This window comes from Crocuta crocuta, unplaced genomic scaffold (genome assembly GCF_008692635.1).
Source record: "Crocuta crocuta isolate KB4526 unplaced genomic scaffold, BGI_CrCroc_1.0 scaffold218, whole genome shotgun sequence".
Lineage (NCBI taxonomy): Eukaryota > Metazoa > Chordata > Mammalia > Carnivora > Hyaenidae > Crocuta > Crocuta crocuta.
This window is the reverse complement of record NW_027533170.1, coordinates 6,257,620-6,285,345: the sequence shown is the minus strand read 5'-3', so window position 1 is coordinate 6,285,345 and position 27,726 is coordinate 6,257,620. Positions and strand designations below refer to the sequence as shown.

General features: G+C 41.6%; 1 protein-coding gene across 1 annotated transcript in view; it reads left to right on the top strand.

The window, feature by feature from the left end:
* Window positions 1-27,726, top strand: part of KCNN2 (potassium calcium-activated channel subfamily N member 2) — a 214,882-nt gene that overhangs the window by 162,039 nt on the left and 25,117 nt on the right. The window contains 1 exon segment of the mRNA XM_077746313.1: window positions 16,353-16,494. Coding sequence (XP_077602439.1) covers window positions 16,353-16,494 — 142 coding nt within the window.

Here is a 27,726-nt window from a genome sequence, read left to right as displayed (position 1 = left end):
GAATAACTTGGAATGATGGGAGTAAAGTAGAATTTGAAAAATTTACCATAAAATAAAAAATTTATGTTGAAAAAAAGAAATGAAAATATTTTTAATAAAAATTAAAAAGAAAAAAATTTTATTTGTATTCAAGTAAAAGAAAAGAAATGAACAAGAAAAAAGAAAATTGAATAGATAGACCAGCGAACAGACTGAAATACGATATTACATCCTTTTCCACTAGAAGTCAAACTGTGAAGCACTTCATAGTCAGCAAACTAAGCAAATTAAGAAGGAACATTTGTGATGTTCCAGAAGAGCGAGGTGGGCCAGTTGGGCAGGGTTTAGTGTAACAGCTCCGTTCTCTGCTAGATGCTGCTGCTTAGCTTACTGGATGAGTTGTTGTGGTGCCTGTAGGTGTGTATGCACATATACAGGCAGGGTGAAAATGGTGTCACCCAGGTACCCAGTCTAGTGTCAGAACTCCATGCTCTTCCCTTCCCAGAATCTAGCACCTAGTCTTTGTCTCCAGTTTCCATCCACTCTCTGCTTCTACACTGTCTGTGAATAAACCATCAGGTTTCCGGGTGGCACCTCCCTCCTGAGCTTTATCTGAGATGCGGCTGTGTTTCCCAACCCCTCACTTCTGAGGGACTGCAGCTTTGACCAACTCAGATCCGCTGAGGGAAGGTCTCACTGAGCAGTGGCCAGGTGCCAGCTGCACCCTGGAACGTTTGCAGGACTGTGCTGCTGCCAATGTCCAAAGACTTGTGGCTGGGTGCCAGCCCACCCCAGGAAAAGTTCACGCTACCATGTAACAGCAGTGTTTTTGGTATTATGGAAAATCACATGTGGCCTTAGGATCTCCTGGACCCACTCTTCTCCTGGGAATTTGCCCTTCCCACCAGAGCATCACTAGGTATTTGAGCTGTGGAGTTTCGGACTCTGTGCTCCCCCTGTTTATAGAGTTTTAATGGAATTTAAACCCTCTGCTTTCTCCTTTCTCCCTTCTTAGTCCAGTCCCTGCAGCATTTTCCACTTTTCTAATTTCTCTCCAGCAGCTTTTGTAGGGGGTGCTTTTCCTGTACTCTCTCACCATCTCCATACTCTCTTCACAAGCAAAAACAGCTCCCTGCCCTCCACAGCTCCTCTCTCCCCCAGTTCACCTTTCTGTACCATATACCTTCTGAGTTCTGTGGTTCATGTTGTGCACATTGTTATGTTAATCTTCAAATCAGTTTTCTAGGTGTGCAGGATGGTTTAGTGTTGATCTGGCTGTATTTCATGTATGTGAGATGGAAAAAAGACTTCTATGCTGTTCCGCCATCTCGGCTTCTCCTAACTATTTATTTTAAAATTGGTTAAAATGATGGAGTCCCTTGGTGACTCAGTCAGTAAAGTGTCCAACTCTTGATTTCAGCTCAGATCATGATCTTTTGGTTTGTAAGTTCGAGCCCCATGTCAAGCTCTTGACAGCATAGAGCCTGCTTAGGATTCTTTATCTCCCTCACCCTCTCTGCCCCTCCCCTACTCTCTCTCTCAAACAAACTTAAAATAAAATTGGTTGAAATGAAATAAAACTAAAAACTCAGTTCCTCCTTTGTACCAGCCGCCTTTCAAGTGCTCAAGAGGCATGTTGGGCGGCTAATGAAGTGGATAGCACAGATACTGGAAACTTTTCGTACTTTTTGCAGATCTGATATTTCCTATGGGCTGCCTCAAAGACTGTGTAGAGCACATGCAAATACTTTATCCCCTGGGGCAACCCCGGTGGTTCCAAGCTACGCATGTAGCAATTCATAACCTGATTTGGTAGGAGGGAGAAGAAAGTGAGTATTGATTGATTGACTTTTACCTGCATAGCTTGGTCTTTACTGTCTAAGTGCACCACATGGAGGGCTCTGTGCTTTTAGGTCCAGCTGTTGCATTTGGGCCAAGGGTTTGTTTGCTATAAGCCTGATTTTTGTCATTTTAATGGAAGGAAATGTTAATGGCTTGGTCAGTCCACATTTGGTTAGTGCAGCGGAACAGGAATAGAATTTAAGAAGATCACATCATTGCCATGTGGTTGTACTGAAGAGATGATGGACGTGCATTATGCAACCCTGCTTAAACCCCCCGCGTTTGTTGGATTGTTGTCATTCTGTTCCTTGAGGCAGCTTTTGGTTACCGGCAAACAGCCCCAGTGCAGAGGTCATTTTCCATCCAGGCTTCCTCATGCGATAATCCTTTTTATCAGTTCCTGAATTCTCTATGTTTTTTTTTTTTTTTAAAAAAAGGTTAATGTCACCAATTTGGCAAACTAAAATTTTTAGTCTTTAGGGGCAAATGTCTGCTGTACTTGGCATCAGCAACCATTTTTCCAGTGTACTTTACTGACCTAAGAATGTAGTCTGATTGTCTAAGTGTGTCCTTTCCCCACTTAGCTTCTTTTTTTTTTTTCAATGTTTATTTGTTCTTTAAAGACAGAGAGAATGTATGCAAGTAGGGGAGGAGCAGAGAGATAGAAAGAGAAAGAGAATTCCAAGAAGGCTTCACACTGTCAAGACAGAACCTGATGCGGGGCTCAAACTCACAAACCATGAGATCGTGGCCTGAGCCAAAATCCAGAGTTAGACATTTAACTCACTGAGCCATCCAGGCTCCCCTCCCTGCTTGGCTTCTGAAGTTGATGCACATTGAGCCAATAACTGTTTTGGACTGTCATTTTAAAGACTTGAAACACTAAAAATTGAAAGATAATGGAAGAATGCTGGATTGGCTTTTTTCTCATTCTTTCTCTGGAGTAGTTGGAAACCTTTGTAGAAACTAGTAAAAGTTATGTGACCTATTTAATGCTCAAAGAAATGAGGTTTATTTTAAAAAGTTTTAATGTTTATTTATTTATTTTGAGAGAGAGACCGAGACAGAGAATCCCAAGGGGGCTCTGCACTGTCAATGCAAAATGTGACATGGGCCTCAAACTCACAAACCATGAGATCATGGCCTGAGCTGAAATCAAGAGGCCTTCACTTAACCAACTGAGCCACACAGGTGCCTTGATTTTTAAATTTTTGTCAGTTAGTGAGTAAGCCAGCCAGAGTCCAAGACTGTGCAGTGTTTGTGGTTTATGCAGTGATTTTTTTTCCCCTCCATCATCTATGTACATTTTGCCAGAGTCTTATTGGCAGTCATTTCCGCCATCTTTCTTATTGTTGTTATATCCAGCCTCTTTCTTCCTTGTCACTCCCCTCTCCTTCTCTACTTTCATTTTCTGCTTGTCTAAAAATATTTTTGTGGGTTTCACAAAACGTACTGTCCCTCTGAGGACTTGACCCAGGAGAGGATTGATCGGCCCTTGGTGACCAGTGGGTTGGGTCTGAGGAAGCCCCATGCTCCCCACATATGCTCTTCTTGCACAAACCAAGACCTGTGTTTTTAATTCAGTCCACGATGTTTGAGCACTGCAGTCTCTATTTTAGCCGCCAGGGCTGAAGCAAGCAAGGTGTAAGAAAGTACTCCTGCCAAGAAAACCTTGCACATGACCTTCTCAGAAAATCGCCAGTTCCTTTTCCCCTTCTTCTCTGCCATGCCCGAGTCACCTTCAGCTCAGCTGTGTCTGCTCTCGCAGGTTAGTGGCTCAGTGTTCAGCCTCTCCTCCGCCTCTCCTCCCTCTCTCTCTCTGAGGACAAAGATGGCGTCAAGGAATATTTGCTTAGAAGCATAGCCCAGAACTGTGACAGGCTGGAGGCTCCCACTTCTTGTCATCGCCTGTTCTAAGTAGGAATTTTCATTTGCTTGTATTTAGAAAATTAGACACTTCAAATCAGTGCACGATCATTGCCTGTGGTTGATGGGGCACCGTGGCTGTGGATTGATGTGGGCTTCTTTTGCAGTTGACTGGAAGTCCCAAACAGAAGCCCTGTCCAGAATTCCCCAGGAGTCCCTAAGAGATGTTAGGTCCACAAATGCACCTTCCTCCTCCCCTGGCCCCTGACAGTGGAAACGCTAGTGTTGGAGGGTGGGCGGGTGGCTGGCTGAGGACTCAGGAGAACAGAATGGCATAGAAAGATTGTCAGCTTTTGCTTTTCCTGATTTGTTTTTTTCTTGCCCCTCTGGTTGCAGAACAACCTCCTTCTCCCTAGTCTCCTTATCTTGTAGACCTTGTTTTGTGTCCTCTTCCGCCACAGTGCCCAGACAGCTCCTGATGTGTGCTTGCTCTCTCTCCCTCCTTCCTCCAGTCTTCTTCCTGCTCCATTCCATCTCAGTGACACTAGTGGGTGTGGTGCAGGGAGCAAAATCAGAGCTATCTCACATATCATATCATATATATGATATGACATATCATATATGTATGATATATCATACATATCCTGTATGTATGCAGGCAGGTGCACTTGCAAATGTAGACACTTTCCTTTGTGTCCACTTGAACACAAATGGAGGATCTGCTCAGTGTAGAACACCCAGCAGGTGTTCTGGACGGATCAGGCAGAGTTTGGATAGCACTTTTTCATCCTCGAAGACACTTGGGAGGTAGATGGTGTGATCTTCATGTTAGAGCAAAAGGAAGCTGGGCCCTGGAGACTCAGTCCTCTGGGTCACACAGAGCCGACAGGGGGGACTGAGCAGCTCTGAATGCAGACCCATCCCTGGGGTAAGTCAACAAGCCCCTGACTGCCATAGCCTCAAATGTGGGTCCACTCCCAACATGGACAAGTTAGAAAAAAATCCACTTTTTATTATTTTTTCTTACAGATTTAGGAGATAAGGTGTGGCCTTTGATCTAGAGAATGTCAGGTCAGAGGGTGATATGTAAAGACAGGCTGTTGGGTTAGATCTATATTACATTGGATCTAGGATGGAGTCTATGTCCAGACGATCAGTCAGTCTCTCTCTCACCCTCCCTCCCCCTTCCCTCCCTCCACCCGGTCACTCAGGAGATGCCCTTAAGATTCTTTTTTTTCTTTCAGTTTATTTATTTTTGAGAGACAGACAAAGAGAGAGAGACAGACAACACAAGCAGGAAAGGGGCAGAGAAAGAGTGATAGAGAGAATCCCAAGCAGGCTCTGCACTCTTAGCACAGAGCCCGATGAGGGGCTCAAACCCACGAATCATGAGATCATGAACTGAGCTTAAATCCAGAGTAGGATGCTTAACTGGCTGAGCCACCCAGGGGCCTGCCCCTAAGATTCTCGGTAACACCTGAGGCCTGCCAGGCGTAGGAGTGGCCTGGGACTGTCTAGATTACCCATGACTGCTGTTTCTCACATGGAACAGCCCTTGTGCTTCCAGGATGCCCAGGCCAGGGGCTTTCACTTGGAGGCATTCCAAGCTAAGACCCCTCACAACCTGGCTCCAGCACTGGTCTGGCCAGCCTCCCCTGAACAGCCTTGGGGATAAACTGGTGTGGCACTGCCACCTAGTGACTGACCTCCCCTCCACTCTTCTCAGCCTCTCAGAAGGAAGGTGAATCTGCAGACTGCTGCACGTGCACGTGGAAGATCACGGTGGGGACTTCTAAACCTACGGGCTGCCAGGCCAGTGGAGACTAGCTTTGTCTGCCATTGGCAGAGCCTGGCATGTGTCAGACACGAGCTACATGAAGTGTATGTGAAACACTGACTTTCTGGCAAGGGGATCTTTGGGCCTGACCCCATGTGGCTCCGTTATCTGTTGGCTGGGCCTCCACCTGCCCGTTGGGGGAGCTTACAGGATGTGAGAGGTGACTGGCACAGAGCAGGAGCTGGAGGAATGCAGGGTGCCCCAGAAAATTCAAATAACTATGGGTTGGGAAATTAATAAAGAATCAAGACGTAGAAGAAACTCGGTCAGAAATGCAGGCCTGGGTTATGACATAGTTCAGGAATTTGATCTTTCTTTGATTGCCTGGAGAGTAGTGGGCTCAAGGATAAAATTTGGTACAAATTCTAAGGGTTTCTAAGTTTGTCCGCTCTCCAGATGTGTTGAAATACAGCCAACCCCAGATTTTCTGATGGCTCTTACAGAATCCCCGCTGAAGTGCTAGACCAGGGGTTCTCACAGGGCATGGCGGTGTCGGGGGGAGGGACGATGGTAGTTCTGCCCCCAGGGGTGCTTTTGGAGAAACTTTTCTTTGTTCATCACTGGCCCGGGGCCAGGGATGCTCTGTGTTCTCTTATGCATGGAACAACCTCCTCCAACAGAGGCTCTGTGTCCCTCTTGACCTTGGACTGACCTGCTGGACATTCTATGTGCCAAAAACTTCATAATTTTCATAGTTTAGACCTAAATCCATTTTGAATATAAGCATAAAATATGTATGAATTGTAATACATACACTTCATTTTTAAACAAGGCTATTATTTATAACGTGATTTATAATAATATAATTTACAATGTGGAACTTGAGGGAATATCATCCTTTGTTGTATTTGGGATTTGGCCAAAAGTTTTTCATGTTTCAGAAAAATCACATCGGCTATGGCTCTGCCCCTGTGGCTCTTAAATTACCAGAACAGTTCATTTTGGTCAAACTGAATTGCATCCAAGTGCTTTTACATAAAAGGCACAAACAAACTGCTCTTTATGTCTTCTAGGTTAGTCCTTTTTTAATGATTTGTTTTGTTTTGTTTTGTTTTTGAGAGAGAGAGAGAGAGAGAGAGAGCAGGGGAGGGGCAGAGAGAGAGGGAGAGAGAGTATCCAAGTAGGCTCTGGGCTGTCAGCACAGAGCCAGAGCCAGACTAATGGCTCCATCTCAGATCAAGAGTCCTATGTTTAACCCACTGAGGCACCCGGGTGCCCCCTAGGTTAGTATTGCCCAAGTATTTAGATACTGAAATACATGCTGTATTGTAAATTATTACTCCAATTTTAATTTTCTGTATTTCAGTTAAGGTGTTATATTGAGTTTTGTTTTATAAATCATATAGATAGGAGCGCCTGAGGGGTGCTCGTTCAATTCAGTGTCAGACTCTTGATTTCAGCTCAGGTCCTGATCTCACCATTCGTGCGACTGGGCCCCACATTGGGCCCCAAGCTGACAGCAAGCAACTGCTTGGGATTCTCTCTCTCCCTCCCTCTCTCTCTCTCTCAAAAATAAATCAAATAAGCTTTAAAAAATCATTTATATAGATAAGGTATACTCTTTGAATTCCATTTCAAGATTTAAAAGGAGGGGGTTAGGTCCCCTAGGATCGAGAACTATTGCTTAAATGCAGTTCTCTATTTAGGGAAGTCTTTCCTGATGGGCGTGCACATCCTCAGACTTTCTCCATCTTCACTTTTAGGAACCAGACTTGGTACCATGGCTCTCTGACCTGGAAGTTCTCTTCAGAGATGGTCATATTTCACTAAACCCTTTATCAAAGAGTGCCTGAATGCTGATAAGTCTTTCCAAGTCTGTTTAGGGTAGATTAATGTGATATCATTGTCTTCCTGTAGGTTTTTAGCCTAGATCATTGTCAAACAGTTATGGTAACTTATTGACAGTAAGTCATTTCTGAACTACTTCATTCTCACAGAAATGAAAATGCATAAATGAATAACAGACAACGTCTTTTTGGGGAAACAAAATGTAATTCTTCAAGTTTAAAAATCCATTCTATTATCCCCATTGTTTCCTATAGAGACTTTTAGTTTTATTTCACAGGAAGCCTATGTTCTTAAAACATATCCACTGACGGCACTTACCAAGATCAATCTTCTCTATCCACACAGTGAATGAAATTCTCATTAGCCACAGTTAAACACATGAAAAGAAATTGTTCAATTTATAGAACTATTCTCCCTCCAACACACATGTGCTCGTGCACACACACAAACACACAAAGGCACAGAACAGGTGTGTAGGAAACAAAAGGCAGAGAGAAATGGGGGAAGAAGAGAGGAAGAGAGAAGCATTTAGCTTTGTGATTTTCCAAATTACCAAAAGTGAGGAAAACATTCCCAATGTGCAAGGGTACAGGAGCAGAATGAAATCAGAATATAGAACACTCACTTTTTGGGGTGCCTCGGTGGGTGGCTCCATTGGTTAAGCATCCAGCTATTGATTTGGGCTCGGGTCATGAGTTCAAGCCCTGCATCAGACTCTGCACTGACAGTGTGGAGCCTGCTTGGGATTCTCTCCCTCACTCTCTGCCTCTCCCCCACTCACTCTCTGCCTCTCCCCCATTCACATTGTCTCTTTGTTTATCAAAATAAATAAATAAACTTTAAAAAAAGAAAACTCACCTTGGTGTGTGTTAGAGTTAATAAACAATTATGCATTTAATGAAAATCGGAACTGGCTCCTGCCTAAGTTAAAATTGGGCTTTACAGATAGCATTATACCACCTATCTCTGATACTTTTCTTGGGATCTGCTTATCGGTAGTGAAGGAAGTCAACATATTGGGACACCCAAGGTCATAAAGCCATGTATATGTTTTCACAACTCACTGATAAAAAGAAAACCTGGAAAACAGGAAGGGGTAAGAAAGTCACATCAATTGGGGCTATTCACATTCTCTATCCTGAAAGAACTTTGTGTAAATTATTGATAGAGTAATGTCATACATAAAATTACTAATGTCTTCACTTTAGAGGACCTTCACTCAGGTATTTCATAAAATCTTTGGACCTACTGGATTTTACATTTTTAGGATAATTTTAGGTGTCAGTGCTACATTATTACATACTCCTACCATTACGTTCAGTCTGCTAAACAGTTTTTTCTCATCTGCCTTTACCTCTTATATTTACATTTACTACCACTTACATGTTACCTTCTTATTCTTTGCCATCAGTTTTTCTCCCTTAAGCTTCTCATGAACACTTAACTATTTTTTTGTTCATCTACATATTCCTGTGTAGATGCCTCACATGTTATTGAATGAGAAACTTCTGAAATAAAGCAAATAGATGGTTCTCAGGCTTCATAACAAATTAAAATCACCTGGAAGCTTAAAAAAATCCATATCATAGGATACTAGGCTTTTGCATAGTTATTTTTTTAACATTTATTTATTTTTGATAAAGAGACAGAGTGCAAGTGGGGGAGGGGCAGACAGAGAGAGAAAACACAGAATCCAAAGCAGACCCCAGGCTCTAAGCTGTCAGCACGGAGCCCAACACAGGACTTGAACCCACAAACTGTGAGATAATGACCTGAGCTAAAGTCAGACACTCAACCAACTGAGCCACCCAGGTGCCCCTTGCATAGTTATTTTTTAATGCTTCCCAGGTGATTCTAATATGCAGGTACAGGTGACCACCTTTGATTTGGACCAGTGGCAAATAAGAGATACATGTCACCCCTCCTTCCTGAGCGGTTGATACGCAGTACTTTTCTCCTTTGAACCTAGGTGTATGCCTTCATTGGCGCTCTTTTTATGTATGTCTTAATTAATTGAATCACTTATTTTATTTGCTTTTACTTTAAATCAAAATTACATGCACATAGTTGGGGTTTGGAGCAAGATCATTTACCATATTGCTCTCACTTCTCTGGGTCTTCAACTGGTACCCATCAAAATATCAGCTTCACTGCTGACATAAAGTGGATCTGGACATAGTCTCTTTGACTACAGCCCATTGGGCTGCCTGGTGTTCCAGTGATTCACTGCTGAAATAGATGGAGTAGTAGGTACACCTCATAACCCAAGGGGAGTCACTCCTCCTTGGGGAAGCCTAACCACACAGAAAACCAGATAGGCCTGCTCTGTGGGTAAGCAGAGCAGGGAGAAGGGCTGAACTATGCCTGTTTAGTTTCTTCTCCCAGATCCTCCATCCCTCCCCTCTACAAATCCAGGAGAAATTGATTGCCTCCCCCTTTCCCACTACCATACGTAATACACAGGTTAAACGATAACATAATGTTAGAAGTAACCATTTTTCATCTTTAGCTGTTATCTCTTTTTTCCCTTCTTTGAAACTTTTTAAGATCTCCTTATTCCTAGTACTTTAAAATTGACTGTGGGGCTCCTAGCTGACTCAGTCAGTAGAGCATGCGACTCTTGATCTCGGAGTCATGAGTTCAAGCCCCATATTGGGTGTGGAGCCTACTTTTTAAAAAAGACTTAAAAATTAATTAATGAAATAAAGACAGAGGCTCAGGTTAATAAAAAATAAAAACTAAAAAAAAAACCATACAATTTCAGTGACCACCCCCACCCTCATTGGCTTAGGTCTTTTCTTATTCCCTATGCAGATACCAACTAGAATCTTAAAGATGTCTGCCTTCCAGTTTTCCTAGAAAAGCTAAAGAAATAAAATTTTCATTTCTTTCCTTCCAAATTTTTAATATTTATTTATTTTTGAGAGAGAGCTCGCATGTGCGCAGGGGAGGGGCAGAGAGAGAGGGAGACACAGAACCCGAAGCAGGCTCCAGACTCTCAATTGTCAGTACAGAGCCACACAAACCATGAGATCATGACCTGAGCCAAAGTTGGGCACTTAACAAACTTAGCCACCCAAGGCCCCTCTTTCCTTCCATTTTCTGTATTCTTCTGGAAATGTAGTTGTTAGGCCATCTCTGTTGATTCTCTGAAAATGTATCTTTTACCTTTTCCCTTTATCCTTGTCTTTTTGTCTTTTTGTTCTACTTTCTGGGAGATTTCTTCTGACTTATATTCTTATCATGTTATGATTTTTTTTCACTATAATGTTATCTAAGCTCCCCTCTTTCATTCTTTAATTGCATGTCTTTGTTAGCATCCTGTTCCTGTTTTATGGATACCACCATTTCCCTTAGGTCTTTCCCGACAAAAATTAGAGAGTTCAAGAGTCTTGTCCCCATCACCCTGCACTGTGTCCAGGTTCTCCTATCTCTTCTTTCCTCTCATTCTTTTTTTCTTTGCTTTCTTCCTTTCTGATTTCTTTTTATCCTCCCTTTTTTGTCTGCATCTTTTCTATAGAGAATATACTTCAAGTGGCGCTGATCATCTGTGGTTCATTAATGTTCAGAAGTAGGAATTGGAAGCTCTGTGTGGGGAGAGGAGCTTGTTGTCTGGTGAAACTTCCTGTAGGGTGGGTAAGTGGACAGCTGCATTTTTCATTAGGGAATCCTTAACGTTAGTACATGAATGCCTTTTCTCTGAAACTGTTCTGTTTCTCCAAAAGAAAATATTATTTCTCTATAATAGTGAATTCTATTATAGGATCAAGGATAGGGAATGAAGAAGGGAAACTGGAGATGCTGTTATTCAGATTGGAAACTTGAATTTCATCCCTATGTGTTCAGCCCCAAACAACTTTCCCGACTTAGCTGGGCCCTGGATCAGAATCTCCAATCTATCCAGAGAATGAACTACTGTCTCCTGTTAATTGTCTGGTAGTACCAACCAGGGGCAGGCACCTGCACCTCTGAATAATCACTGGTTTCTTGAAGTTGTGAACCTTCCATGTTCTCTATGACAATTCGTACTTTTTAATTAGAAGTATTAGGCCATTTATATTTAATATGGTTACAGATATGATTGGATAAATCTGTCCTCTGGCTGTTTTCTATTTGTCCCATCTCTTTTTTGTCCCTTTTTGCTATTTCTGCTTCCTTTTGGATTACTTATTTTTTATTTTTCCATCTTCTATCCTTCACTGTGTTATCAGTTAGTACTCTTTGATGTATTATTTTAGTGGTTCTTTTAGGGTTACAGGATACCTATACACTTAGGTATATTGTAACTAAATTATCACAGTCTTATCTTCACCTCACATTATGCCATTTACTACAACTTGTCTTTAAGTGATATTGAAACTATATTTACAAAATATTTTTGTAGTTGTTTTGGGAGACAGTGTAAATCCAGCCCCTTGTTTCTTCTTGGCCAGAAATAGAATTCCTTGTGTACTTCTGTTTGTATAAATATGTGTTATTTTTCATGCTCTGATTTTTCTTTTCCTTCCTTTTTGTTCTTGTGGGTTTATACCTTTTCTCAATTGCCTTACTATCCTTTAGTGGTATCTTTGGAGTGAAAGGTGGATTCATAAGAGACAACTGATGGTGTATCAATCACATGCATTTAAATCTCCATAATACTTTTTACTCTACAACCAGGGCTGGTATTGGAGACCAGAGCTGACAACTGAGATGAAATCTTTTTTGCCATGTACAGTAGTAATGACATGTTAATAGAAAAAAAACTAATGAATTTAGTTTGTCAACTATTAACCTCCAGGGTTGAATTAATTTTTGTACCTGTAAAAATATGTATAAGTTGTGCACAGATCTTGGAACAGAACAAATATGATTGATGTTGATTGATGAGGAAGACTCATTCCTGTCCCCCTTTTGTATCTCTGTATGTGATCCTGAAGGCCTAGCATAGGGCTAGGGACACATCAGTTTGAGAACAAATATTTCACATTGTCATGTGAAATATTACTTAATTCAATAAAGCCTTAGTCTTTGTCCTTAAATTCTTTATAATTAAGATTCTAGGGGCATGTTAGACAAGCAAGTTATACATTACATGTCTTATGACCCAAGTTAACATTGGCTGATGGTGCTGGACGTCTCTACAGAGGACCATCTGGAGTACCATGTTGACCAAAAGCTATGTGGAGTCTGGGAAAGGGGACCAATGAGTAGATTCTCAAAATACAAATCAGGGCTAGGCAGGTAGAGGAGGTTGTTTCCAGGCAGAAGGAATTACACCGGCAAACAAAGCCATGAAAGAGGTTGGCATAAGTGCCAGCCACTTGTGTGGCCAAAGCTCCTGTTGCTTCTGGAAAGGTGCTGAGAGAGAGTCAGGGGTGCAGGGTAGATGCTGCCTCATTCAGGGAAGAATTCAGTAATGCCCTTTGAAAGATAACTTGGCAAATTTAAACAAGTATTACAGAAAACGGTCATATTTTTGATATAAGAAAAAGTGGGAGACCCACTTGAAAAAATGGCAACAATGAAAACATGAATGGAAACCAGGAAAAGGGATATTTTGCTTTTTCCCAAACCTTCAAGCTGGTCTTGCAACCTTTACATCTATGAAGTGTGCACTGCTGTAAAATGGTGCAGTAAGTCTTCTCTCCAAACCCCAGAGTTGTAAAAACTGGAGATCATCAGGCCTTCCTTGCTCTAAATTTAATCTTATTTGATGTATTTTTAATTAAACAAGGATTCATACTGATTAGAATTTGAAATTTGCCACTTTGAGTCATTTCTTCATGTCTTTCATAGAATAGTTCTTGTGAAGAAGGTTGGAGTTGTCTGTGTTTGTGAAATAAACGTCTGTAAACAGCGTCTTGAAGTTTTGTCCTTACCCTTTAAAATGTGCAGATTAATCGCTCACAGTGGTGTGAATCTGGCATAATTCCAAACCTGGCAGTGTTCTACGCGATAATATCATCCTGCTGATAAGTTTAATATTTGAGTTGCCAGAAAAGAAATCTTGATTATTCAAATAGTGTCTAATGTGGTTCCCTAATTGCCTCCCTCTTGACTGTTCCCAAGTAAGTATGTCTGAATGTAATATAAATATTAGTCTGAGATGATATTTTTCCACATCCAGTGAGCTACTTTTTAGGCAGCTTTATTATTTCATAAGCAAAAAAAAAAAGAGAAAAAGAAAAAAAAAGATAATTTACCATTGAATCCTAAGCCCTAAAATACCAACTCATAGAAAGTTTATTTCTAATTAGACCCTTCACTACAGGATTACAGTGCCTGTCCCAAAATAATATGCGTAGCATATAATGAATATTGACAGAATGATAGAATGACGTAATGCTCGAGAGTCTTTGTAAAGAGTCAAATTTGTCTATTTAAAACTTGGGTATTTATTAAGGTAAGCAACTCAAGAGGAGTCAGCTTGCCTAAATGTTCCAATGAATGATTTTTATGGTAATTTTCAAAATTGTTGGCTTCTTCAAACTTTGGAAAACGAATAAAAAGTGCTTCAGAAAGAAGAGATAGAAAAGATTTCCATACTCATGCCAAAGTTGTGGTATCCTTGTGGACACCTGCCATGAAGGTTCCCCCTTAGAGACCTTTGTTCATAGTTTCAAAGCTCAAACTCCTCTTTGTAGGTGCACATTTTTCCTGGCCACTCATGGTATAGAAATAACTTGAGGATTTCACTGGGACATGATCACATCTTCTAAGTGATTGAGGACACTTTGTTGATAGAGGATGAGGACTATCGCTGTTTCAGCTGAAAAGGTTGTCTATGTCTTAAAATAATGGCGTGATATGAGAAAATGCAAGTCAAGTGCTGAACACATAGTAGGTGCTCTACAAATATTACATGTGTGTCAGAGAATTCGATTCTTCAGCTCTTCAGTGTCTCAGATCTTTATGTCGATCATGCTTTGTTAAGAGGCCTTGTCTGCCAACTAAAGACTGAATAGGACATGAGTGCTCCGACCACTCCTCTCTTGGGCAGCACACACCCACACCAGGATAATGTATTCCCTGTTTGAGGCAGGGGCTTGATGAAGAATACTCTACAGAGAACTCCAATATTATGACGGAGGTATCATCTAAAGCTTACTTTTAAGGGTCTTATTTAAAAAACAATTGTTTTAATGTTTATTTTTGAAAGAGAGAGAGAGCGAAAGCAAGGGAGGGGCAGAGAGAGAGAGAGAGAGAGGGAGATATAGAATCCAAAGTAGACTCCAGACTCTGAGCTGTCAGCAGAGCCCAAAGCAGGGCTTGAACTCACATATTGTGAGATCATGACCTGAGCCAAAGTCAGACACTTAATCAACTGACACACCCAGGTGCCTCTAAGGGTCTTGTTTAAAATAAAAACCACATTCATCCTTGGAGGTCTGATTACACAGGTCCAGCGTGCCCCCAGAGTGGTTCACAGAGCCCGTTAGCTCATGTTGCAGCTGAAGTCTAGCACTGATCGCATCACAGATGAGGGTGAATGCCCTCATCTGTCTTCCTGGAAAGCTAGGAATGCACTTGACCTCCCGTTGGGCAATGACCGCTTCTCAACTCAACCTGGCCATTCCATGAAGAGGGGACTCTATAGCTGGGTCATGGTGGTGGTTCACTAGGGTGGAATGGTGGAGATTTCTGGCCTCCTACCACCAGAGACTCATAGCATACTCTTCAGCAAGGATTGAATGTGGGCAAGCTAGGAGGTTATCAGTGTGCTTTGGAGAGCAAGAAATGAAGACAGGCAAGCCCTCCCCAGTGGCATCTGAGAGCTGGGAAGGAAACTGGTCCTTAGGAGAAGTTGGGTGAGGAGCCATAAATACCTGTGGTGACCAGAGTCTGGGGTCTGACTGCCGTGGAGAGCAGAGGAGGGGCACTGTTCTCATGACTCCATGGAACATGCATCCAGGGCAAGATCTTCTGGGGTGACAACTTACTTGGCCTCACTGTCATATGCATTGTGGATAGCAGTGTCCCCATGGTGGGCCAGCATTACTGTTCAGTGCTGCTAATTCAAATAAAACATTATAGGATATCTTTCTTTAAGATTTATTTATTTTTGAGAGAGAGAGCACAAGCAGGGGAGGAACAGAAAAAGGAGGGGACAGAGGATCTGAAGCAGGCTCTGCGCTGACAGCAGCAAGCCCAGTGTGGGGCTCAAACTGTCAAACCATGAGGTTATGACCTGAGCCAAAGTCGGATGCTTAACTGACTGAGCCACCCAGATGCCCCCATAAGATATATGTTTCTGATATAAAACCCCTCCTCTCCTACCCCCACAAAAATCCTGATACCCCAAAGACTAATTAGGATAAATTATGTCCTTCTCTCTCTCTTTTTGACTGCAAGCTTTTTGTGTGTAACTAGTGAGGCAGTGATTTCTATCAAGCTCCGGTTCTGGGCAGGGACTGTGCAGTCAGTGGCACATTTGTGTCTTCAAGGAAGCCAGCTAGCCCAGGACCTCCAGCTAGACAGTCTCAGTAATATCCTTTGATGGAGGAATACACAGGATGCTGAGGGCACACAGGGGAGGGGCTGGGAGAAGTGCAGTCAGAAAAGGCTCCCACCTGCATTTAACCTGAAGGACAACTAGGAGTTGGCCCATCACAGAAATAAAGGTAGCAAAGGGAACAGCATGGCTCCTGCCACTGGAAGGGTGTGGGGAGAGATTACAGACTGCATGTAGTACCACACACTGTCCTTTAAGTTGTGTACATCAGTGGGCATCAAGTAATGGGGAGCCATGAGCAAGGCACAGGCAGAGTTCAGAAGGAAATGGGTGTTTGTCAGTTTCCACAAGTGAAAAAATCAGTTGCCCTATTTTAGTTTCCCTTTTAGACTGTTTTTCAAGTTGAGGAACATCCTGATATCTGCCTGTCAGACTGCTCAGGGGGCACCTCCATTTTATTGACACATTAGTAGTGAGATTTGAAGACCTTCCCATAGATCAGGTTAAGGAAGCTACTTAGTGAATTCGCTGGGTTGGATCAAGCCACTCTTGGCAGCCATACTGCAGATTAATTATAAAAGGCTGGCTCTGTTTGCTGTTTTACAGGTACCATGATCAACAGGATGTTACAAGCAACTTCCTCGGAGCAATGTGGTTGATATCAATAACTTTCCTCTCCATTGGTTATGGTGACATGGTACCTAACACATACTGTGGGAAAGGAGTCTGTTTGCTCACTGGAATCATGGTAAGTGTCTTTTTACTTTGTTTCCTTTGCTTATCCTCTTAGACCCTGAAGGTGTGAAGGCACACAGTGTGATTACACGTGGCTAGGTTTCCCAACAGCCAGCAGCCAGTATAAATAATCAGTTCTACACAGGGAGAGAACATCACTGGTTTCGATCTTCATTCTTAGCAGGATGCCGCTCCATGAAGCATTGAGGGCTCTTGGATTCCTCTTGGTGGGGAGAGGCACTCATTTTGATGAGCAAATCTGGTCTCCAAGCTGCAGGCAGGAAGTTTGTCATTTCAGTCTGGATCTTCCATGGTCCTAAGAGCAAGGTTATACTTGAGTGCGTTTCTCTCCTCTGAAACGTGCTCTCCTTATCTGCAAAATGCGGACTGTAATAACCTATCCTGAAGTATGCCAAGGGGCTGAAGAATTGCATTTCTCAATCACCGAAGTAGATTACAGTTGATCTTCAAACAACATGGGTTTGGACTACATGGTCTGTGGATATGCAGATTTTTTTTCAGTAAATACAGTGTAGTACTGTAAATGTATTTTCTCTTCCTTATGATTTTTTTAAAGTTTATTTATTTTGAGAGAGAGAGAGCGAGAGAGAGAGAGAGCGAGCACAAGCAGGGGAGGGGCAGAGAGAGAAAGAGAGAGAGAGAATCCCAGCACAGAGCCTGATGCAAGGCTCAAGCTCATGAACCACGATATCATGACCTGAGCCAAGACAAAGAGTTGGACACTTAACCGACTGAGCCACCCAGGTGCCTCTTCCTTACGGTTTTCTTAATAGTATTTTCTTTTCTCTATCCCTGGAAAGTTGACTTCTGAGTGCAGGTGAGAAGGGTGGGCAGCCAGGCAGTGTGGCAAGAAAGAAGGTCATCCAGGAGGAGGGAGTGGTTTATTTGAAGGTAGAGAGTTAAGGGGGAGCTTGGTACCTTTGAGCAAGGTCATTGGGCTAGGAGTGAAAAGTGGGAAAGTGCCAATGGTATGAGGCTGGGATGGTGGCCAGGTCTCATGGAATCCCTGAGGAAAGTTTGCTGCCCATGGCGACACGTCAGTGTTCTTCTGTGGCACGTTACAGGCTCATATGCTATCGCTACCCCTTACACACCCCGATTTGACCAGGACTAGTTGGTTCCATGTACTTTAGGTGTATAAAAATGGGAGGCCCGCAGGTCGTCTCAAAGCGATGACAATGTAGTGTGAACTTTTATGTGTTGAAGCCAGACGTAGCTTCCAGTCAATGCACTGTGTTCAGTGACCTGGGTTCTGTCCATTCCTTATCTGCTCTGTATAGTGTGGCAACAGCAAAAAGTATCTTGATTCTTCTTTGATCTTCTGCCTACACGTTGGGTTATGAGAGAGAGTTCTGGGAACTCCTTAGGCAGGAAATTCCCCACCTTTCTGAAGTTAGGCATCCCTCCCAATGCCACCGCTGTGTCCACCCCCAGGCTGGCAGCAGAGGGACAGGATCTCCATGTGAGGGCCTCCAAATGGTGACGAGGGCAGCATGCACCCTGCTAGCAGCTGCCTCGGAAGATTGTTCCAAGAGTCAGAACTGGCTAGAAGGACTGAGCTGCCCAGGGCATAGATGGAGTGGGAACATTCTTCTCCTACTTGGTGGTAACCAAACTGGGATTAAGGCAGCTAGATGTGCAAATAAAATCTGGGGCCAATTTTAAGGTCATTATTGGTAACAAGATGCCCATTTCAAGTCCCAGTCACACAGAATATGATGTGGGGTTGTACTTTAACATGGTTTGCTTGTACAAGAAAAAAGGTTTTGTGCATTTTAATGAAGTTTTTTTTTTTTCATTACAATGGGTACAGCCCATTCTGCTCACTGTTGGATCACTTCCTCCCTTTTCCTCAGAAGAGATAGCATTTTATTATATAGCATAATGCTTTGGGAAATGAAATGTGCATGGGTGTATTTTTGGAGGGCCATAACAAGCCCATGAGGGACATGAATGATGCTATTTATACACACAGAACTGGTAATTACAGAGTCTTTCCCCTTAAGCTTCTTAGAAACAATTTCCTTGGTGTTCTTTTCTGGCGAGATGTCCCCTTACCCCCACTCCTTTATTGTTGAATCAGGTATGACTCAGGGTTTGTGCAAACAGCCTAATACACAGTGGACCACAGCCAGATTGAAGATTAACCTTGCCTGGATCCCGTGGTACTTGTAGCTTTCCTTGCTTTTCTTTGCCCTTCCTGTCTTCCCAGCCTCATCGGATAGCACAAATCTTCTCTTTAGTGGCTTGAACTACTCCCTTGCGTAGATGTCGCTGGTGATCTTACTTCACAAAAGAAAAAAAATGAAGTTGTAATCCACTTGTAATCTACATGGACACAAATGTGTTGTAGGCACTGAAATTTATAGCGACCTCGCTGCCACTGTCTAGATTGATGGTGAAACAGGTCCTTTGTTCTAGCCTGAGAAGTTCCACTCTATTTCCCTTCTAAGGAACAGACCTTCCTTCCTTCCTTCCTTCCTTCCTTCCTTCCTCCCTTCCTCCCTCCCTCCCTCCCTCCCTCCCTCCCTCTCTCCCTTCCTCCCTTCCTTTCTTCCTTCCTTCCTTCCTTCCTTCTTTCCATCCTCCCTCCCTCCCTTCCATTTTTTTTTTTTTAACATTTATTTGTTTTTGAGAGACAGAGGGAGACAGAGCAGAGCAGGAGAGGGGCAGAGAGAGAGGGGGAGACACAGAATCCCAAGCAGGCTCCAGACTCTGAGCTGACAGCACAGAGCCCAGAGCAGGGGCTACAACCCATGAACCATGAGATCAGACCTGAGCCGAAGTCGGAGGCTCAACCAACTGAGTCACCCAGGTGCCCCCGGGACAGACTTCTTTCTTAACTGGCCCCACCCAATATGGTTTACTTGCATGTTGAAAAATTCAATAATCTTGGACAAGCCTACATGAAACACTAAGAGGAGTCTGCCCCTAGACCAGGCAGCCTCCCACGGAGTTGGGCCCCAGAGTGGGGTCATGGGGGTGAGCTTCCGGAAGTTATTTCTATCCTGTGTAAATTTCCCGGGGACTGACACTATATGATTGGAGGTTGCCTACAAACCTGTACTGACAGCGTTTGGCTGGTATCTAGAAGCTATCTAGAAAAAGATCAGTTGTTTTCACAGCCCACATAAAAGGCTAGTTTCCTTAAGATGAAATGTTTTGTCAGACCCTGTTTTTTTCCCCAGGAAGCTTAAATACCAGTTAGTCACCTAGGGATTATCTAAGCCAGATACGGCTTCCTTTTATTTGGGTTATTTATTTGCCTATTGCCCCTTGGGCTTTGTGCAATCCATGTATAGGTAAAAGGCACAATGTCAGACTTCCCTTGGGCCATCTCTCTTTCTCTCTCTCTCTCTCTCTCTCTCTTTCCCTCTCTCCATCTGGCCCCTACTAAATTGTGAAAAAGATACGATTTACAATACTTCTGAGAGAGGACAGGGCCATCCCTGAATTATCTTGTATATTATCTCTGAAGTACTATTTTTCTTTGTGTTCTTTTGTATTTGAATTTTCTAGTTCTTGTGTTTTGAAATTGATAGAATTTATACCTTTATCTTTATTTTTTTAATTTGACATAAGATACAGTTGATCCAAATGGTAACATCAACAAAGCTTACCCATTTCAAAAATGTACAAATAAAGAAATGAGCACTGCATTTCTTCATAAAGCTAATGAAATGAATGAATTATTTTGTGGCATCATCTTAGATGTTCACATTTTATTGGTCACAAACCCAAAATTAAACCATGACTTAAAATTTTTAAATAGCTTAATTTGTGTCATGAATGGTATTTTTGGGAGCCAAGGACATTAAGATTAATCTGCAATGCTTTGGGCAGAAATATATTGTTAAACTGTGAGGAGAGAGAGTTTTTCAGAATATGTCTAAGAGAGAAACAAGCGGCCATATCAAAAAATAACCTCTCCTCCCTTGAAATGTCAATTGTGAATCTGAGACAATCATGCAAAGCTTCTCTCATACTTCTTACAATGTCGTTTACAATATCAACATAGATGATGATGGAAATGCTAAAATAATGGGATCGTAGATACTGAAGTGTATGAACAGGTATTACACTGTGGTAGATTAGGCAAATCATGCAGAAGGTTCCTTTTTACCAAGACCTACCTGCTAGTAAAGCTGAGGAGACAAAGATCTCGTTCTCTCTCCTGGATAGTATTTTAAAACCATAAAATCCTAGGATCCTATAATAGTCACTCATCACCCTTCCAGAGAAAAACCATGAAGGTTGTAATTCCTTGTTTCTCCTTACTCCTCTGTCTTTGCTCTTTGGTGTCATACCAAGGACCTGAGGATTCATTAGTGTGGATATCACCATAACCAATGGCATGAACTCTCAATGGATTTATTCTGTTGGCTGAAGGTAGCCAGCAGACAACCTTGTTAGAGCCTTGTGTCTTTGCTTTTTGTCAGCTAGATCTGGTTTCGCATGATCTCCATCTCAATGTAGAGAAGGGAATTGTTTGCTTAGCATTTAAAAAGTTATCCTGTCTGCCCTTTCGTATCTGTACATCTAGACAAAACACATTCTGGAAGCTCTCATTTCCCCTTACCTATAAATACAGATGATCGTTTCAAGAGGAGAATACAGCCTCGTTGGTGAAAGAGTACCTCCTGTCTTATATGAGAACAAAGGTCCCTCATTCATTTGCAATTTTTGCTTCTCCATTTTTGTAGAATTGATGGCATCTCTTTTGGGCCTTTGTGTAGAATATGGATGACCAGATTTTCTGGCAAAATTACCTTTAAACATGAAGCATCATCTGCCCTATCCGAGGGACACAGGTTGGTCTGTGATAACTGGTCCCCTTGGACTTCCAGAGAGTCCCCCATGGATTCCTCAACACACGTGAGTCCACTTCAGAAGTGTGATTTGGGGTTTTTTTCCCAACCACTTCTGTAGTTCATAACAATTGAAAGATCATGGCACCAGTGAATCTTTCAAATTTTACTCTGGGAACAACGATATAGTCGTCAATTTTTATACCCCTTTAGGATGAGAACTTTGGATAATAATCCTGTCAGCATCAATTTACCCCAGTGGTGAGGAGCCTTGATTGAAGGCGGCTCAGTCAACTGTCAGAGGCTAGCAGTTTTAATCCTGAAGGGTAGGATTACACACTACACTGTCCACATAGTCCAAGAGTATTCCAAAACACAGCCATAAATTAGCAAGAGCTTATAAGGAGAATGACTGGTATTCCAGAGGGCTAAACCTAAGATCCTGCTACTTTCTATCTTTCCATTAAAGGATTTTTCTTCTCCCTGCCAATGGATATAGAAACCCTGAGAAACTAGACTAAATAAAGCCAGTTCTTAGTCTGCATGTAAGAATAAGTAAAAAAATAAAAATAATAAAATAAAACCTTAGGATCCTTTTTATGTGTGTTACACAATTTGACATCAGGTGTTTAATATCAAATAGTAACTTAGAAGAAGTTTTTAATTTACTTTTCATTTATTTTTTGGGGTCTTTCTGGTATATTCAATGAATCTCATCAAATAAAGGCTCAGTGAGGAGAACCTATCTTTAAATTCTTAGGATAGTTTCTCTTTTGTGCAGGGTAGCAGGAGGGGGACCATGGGCCTATTCAGTCCTAAGGCTAAATTCCCCACCACTGCCCTGAGCCGACCTTCATTTCTCTGCCAGAAAGTTCTTAAGAAAGATGACCGCTTGTTTCTCTCAAGCACAGGCAAGTAGAGGTGGCAGTTGTTGTGACCTTCTAGCTTTTGACTTGTAGATGCCACACTTCCACCTAAGTTTTCTCAACTATCAGCATTTTTAGTTGTCAAGGCTGCCCTTCCTGTCTCTAAACTACGTGTTGTGCTCACGCTGGCCCCATTGCTAATAAGGAAATTTAAGCCCAGGAGTGACTCATTGTTGATGACCAGAGTTAGGTGCCACTTCTTTCCTTCCAACATCCAAGTACAGGAATGAACTGAACAAGCAAATCACTCCGATGGAGACTTGGGCTTCCCAGGTACCGGTTTTATCACTGAACTCAAAAAACCCACACGCACCACCTCCCCTCTTCCATGGGATGAGGACCGTTTACCTGACCTCTGCCCTCTTATCAGCAAGTACCAACTTGTCTTTGAAAAACTTGGGGCATTTCTCATCAAAATTACCTTGACTGTCATTGATTTTCATGACCCGAGGAGATCTTGCAGAATTCTGGTGGGATATAATCATAAAGCTGAGTGTTTTTAGAGAATTTTATTTGCCAGAATTTTCATGAAAAAATATTTGTATCAGACAAGGGCACTAAAATGTATTTATTGTTCTATATATTGAGTCACTCAAGCCCAGGGACAGAATAATGGGCAGTACTTTCAAATATTTATTTTACCTTCTTCTTGGAGCATAAGCTGATATTTTTAAAGGAAAAATATTAGTTAGTCTTAATGCTATTTTATTAATTTGGATGTATCTTCAGGAAAAAACATGATTTTTTTTCAAATTAACTATACTTTGATAAATTTTACTCACTGTTAGTCAAACAAATTGGCTATCACACTCAAGTTTGAGCTTTTAGGAGTGATTATATGACCCACAGGAAGGTAATTAACATAACACCTGGAGTATTTTGAATGCTAGCATTTTTTCATTAGTCATTCTCCGCAAGGGTGAGGATTCTGGAATTTCTAAAAGAAAATTACACATTTCAGTATTTGTGTTAAATCTTTGCTAGCTTTATTTACATCAGAATCAAAACCTTTACCCAAGTATCCTAGTCAAGGAATTTCCCTTCTCCACTGACTTGCATCCTTCAATTGTTAAAAGCTTGCTCCCAGAATGGTTTATCAAAGTGCTTCTCGAAAGTACTTGCAGGATGAGCACAACCAGGTGACCTAAAGTAAAATTATGGTAGTATTTTGAATTTTTCCAATATTGTATGATTAAATGACCTGGGGGCAGACGAACCTCTCTTTTGAGCACCCTGGGGACGAACATGGCTTACCGTGTCTGTGCTCTGATGAGGAAATATAGAGTGGAGAAAAGTACTGTATTTTAAATTTTTTTAAGTTTATTTATTTACTTTGAGAGAGACAGAGAGAGTCAGTGGGGGAGGGACAGAGAGAGATGGAGAGAGAGAATCCCAAGCAGGCTCCGTGCCATCAGCACAGCCCGATGCAGGGCTCAAACTCATAAACTTCACAGTTTATGAGTTTATCATGACCTGGGCCAAATCCAAGAGTCACACTCTTAAACCACCAAGGCACCCAGGCACCCTGAAAAATATTGTATTTTACTTTTAATGTTTATTTATTTATTTTGAGGAGGTAGGGCAGAGAATCCCAAGCAGGCTCTGCACTGCAGCACAGAGCCCAACGTGGCGCTCAAACCCATGAACCGTGAGAGCATGACCTAGCTGAACCAAGAGTTGGACACTCAACTGACTGACCCACCCAGGTGCCCCCCAAAATTACTGTATTGTAATTTGGCGGTAGCTAAGACTCTTCAGGTGTTGGTATTCAACTACTACTTAGGCTCTCTGGTCATATCGTCATTTGTCTATTTCACATTGATCTGGCATATGGACGAGCCCTCTCTCCCTCCTCTTGCTCTCTCTCCCTTGCAAGATCTAATTTGTTAGAAGGAAAGAAGATACACCAACTAAGGGGAACCTAAATGTTTGCTTTTAATATATTGGCTTCATAAACACACTGTGCTTTCTTCATTTAGTTTTTAGGTGCCTGAGCATCTTGAAGGGACAAGCCAATGGTCTGCTTAGTTTTTCCACCATAACATAAACTAAATGGGAGAAAAGTAACCAGGATACACTTTCTGACTTGGGTGAAAGGAATATGACTCATCTTGTTAAAGGCATACAGGGATCTTCATTTCAGAGAGTAACATATGTTCATCCCAACTGTTTCCACATCCATTGTGATGACGACAACTTTGGAAAAAATGTTGTAAAAGCATGTTTACTCTCATTTGTATTCATTTGATGAAACATAATGGTCCTGGAAATAGACACGGAGTGGACAGTAGCGTCATGAAGTGACTTAAATGACATTAGTGTTGGCAGGGATTTACTTTGGACCTAGAAGGCTTTAGAGGTGTACCAGCTCTTTCGCATATCTCTGCATTTATTTTATTTTTGTAAAGTTACTGTTTTGAAACCCATTTCTATACACATGGAACCCGCTTATGGTTTATTAAGGACCTGGGGACATAAAGTGTATGGCTTCCCTAATTAAAATAAAAGTAAAGGAGGGGCACCTGGGTGGCTCTGTTGGTTAAGTGTCCAGCTCTTGATTTCAGCCCAGGTTATGATTCATGGTTCTTGAGTTCAGGCCCCCACATCAGCACAGAGCCTGCTTGGGAGTCTCTCTGTCCTCTCTGCTCCTCCCTCCCTCATGCTCTTCATCTCTCTCTCAAAATAAATAAAGCAGTGACTATGTATGAACAGAAAGAGGTTTCTAAGTGGCTCTTGAGATACCATTAAAAGGGTACAGCTAGGACAGTGGAGTGACTTAGGTAATAGTTGCAGTAATTCCTAAATTGTCACACTCCCTTGCTTTTGCAGTTTGCAGTGGAGATACTCATTTTTGTACACGAGACTTTGGGGGATCTAGAGAACACTCAGTAAGGAAGGGGTCAGTAGCAGGAAAAAAAGAGAGCCCAAGAATAAACACAAATAAAAATCGACTTTCAAAGGCTCTTGATACCAGTGATTTTCCACTCCTGTTAGGATGTTGATTTCTTTCCAGAAGGATCTCAGCAGTGGCCACCTGCCAGGGGAGAACAGTATTCAACTTTGAGTGCCAATTGCCGCTCACGGCTCTCTCTAGCAGTGGAAGCCCCTCAGATTTTTACGTTCTCTGCTTATTCAGAAAGCATCCCTGCTCTTGAATCTCTCATAACTCAGTGACTGACAAGCACCTGTGAGCAACATGCAGGTGATCCTATATTTCTCAAGCAGGTGCTGCCCCCGAGTGGGTAGGTATACATGGCCATCTTGAGTGGCCACGGATTTCACCCACTGATTGTGGTTAGCCCCTTATCAGTACACCAAAATGGTTTACATTTTGTGGCAAACGTTTGAAAGTGAACAGAACACATGGGTACGCTTCCAAAGGCCTTTTTTTTTTTTATTTCAAATACCATTGATATACAATATACATTTCACTGTATGACGCAGTGAGCTGGCATTTCTATACGTTAGGAAATGATCCCCGTGGGTCTAGTTACCCTCTGTCACCATACAAGTTACCCTCTGTCACCATACAAAGTTACCACAATATTATTTACTACATTCCCCGGAATGTATTTTATATCCCCAAGATTTATTTTATAATTGCAAGTTTGTTCTATGTTTATTAGTCTGTTTCTGTGATGCTTGTTTTTTTTCTTAAACTCCTCATGTAAGAGAAATCATATAGTATACGTCTTTCTCCGATTTATTTCAGTTCGCATAAAGCCTTCTAGTTCCATTCATGCTGTTTCCAATGGCAAGATCACATTCTTTATGGCTAATATTCCATTGTATAGACATACACAACATTTTTATCAGTTCATCTATTGATGGATACTTAGGTTGCTTCTATGCCTTGGCTATCTTAAATAATACTCCAATAAACATAGGGATGTATATATCTTTCCAAATTATGGTTTTCATTTTCTTCAGGTAAACACCCAGAAGTGGAATTACTAGATTGTATGGTGGTTCTATTGTTAATATTTTTTGAGGAACTGCCATAATGTTTTCCTTGGTGGCTGCACAAGTTTGCATTCCCACCAACAGTGCATGATGAGGGGTCCTTTTTCTCCACATCTTTGCTAACACTTTACTTCTTTTTGGTATTAGGCATTATGACAAGTATGAGGTGGTATATCACTGTGGATTGGATTTGTATTTTCCTGATGACTAGCGATGTTGAAAATCTTTTCATGTGTTGGTCATCTGGATGTCTTCCAAGGAGAAATGTCTATTTGGGTTCTCTGCCCATTTTTGATCAGGTTATTTGATTTTTCTGGCTATTGAGTTGTAGGAGTTCTCTATATATTTTGGATATTAACCCCTTATTGAATACACATCATTTGTCTATATTTTCTCTATTCAGTAGATATGTTGCCTTTTTGTCATATTGACGATTTCCTTCACTGTGCAAAAGGTCTTTAGTTTAATGTTATCCTAGCTTTTAAAATAGCTTTTGTGTCCTTGCCTGAAGAAAGTCTAAAATTTACCATTCAGAGTGATGTCCAAGAGTTTATTGCTTCTGTTTTCTTCTAGGACTTTTATGGCTTCAGGTCTAACTCATAGATCTTTAATTAATTTGCAATTTATTTTTGTGTATGGTGTAAGAGAGTGGTCTGGTTTTCCCAACACCATTTATTGAAAAGAATATCTTTTCCCCATTTTTTATTCTTGCCACCTTTGTTGTAAATTGACCATATACACATGGGTTTATTTCTGGGCTCTCTATCCTGTTCCATTGATCTATGTGTCCGTTTTTGTACTAGAACCATACTGTTTTAACTACCATAGCTTTCTAGTATAGTTTGAGATCAGGGCGCATGCTACCTCCAGCCTTGTTCTTCTTTCTAAAGATTGCTTGGGGTATTTGGGTTTGTCTGTGGTTCTATTACAAATTTTGGGCTCATTTGTTCTAGTTCTGTGATAAATACCATTGGAATTTTAATAGGGACTGCACTGACTCTGTAAATTGCTTTGAGTAGTATGGGTATTTTAATTCTTCTCATTCATGAACATAATATATCTTTCCATGGATTTGTGTCCTCTTCAGTTTCCTTCATCAGTGTCTTATAGTTTTCAGAGTACAGATTATTATCTCCTTAAATTTGTTCCCAAGTGTGGATCCTTTCTAAAAAATAAAATTAGGAGCAAATTAGGCATATAATTTTCTGTCTTGCTTATTTAAATATTACATTGTCTTTAAGTATCACAGAAATAAAATTTTAATACAGCCATAACATATTATAATATGGACATGCTAGGAGTAATTACCGTTCCTCAATATTAGATCCTAGAGATGAAGACTACCTCATATGTAAGATGCAGAGCTGCTTTTATAATGAATGGTTTTCAGACCTACTTGTCTTAAGGGAAGCCAGGTTACCTTATGGGAATTTGAGACTCTCTTGGCTAGCTAGCCAATGAGCATATTAACATTTTTGCTAACATAAAGGCGATGCTATTAAAAACTAGTTTAGGGGTGGCTCAGTC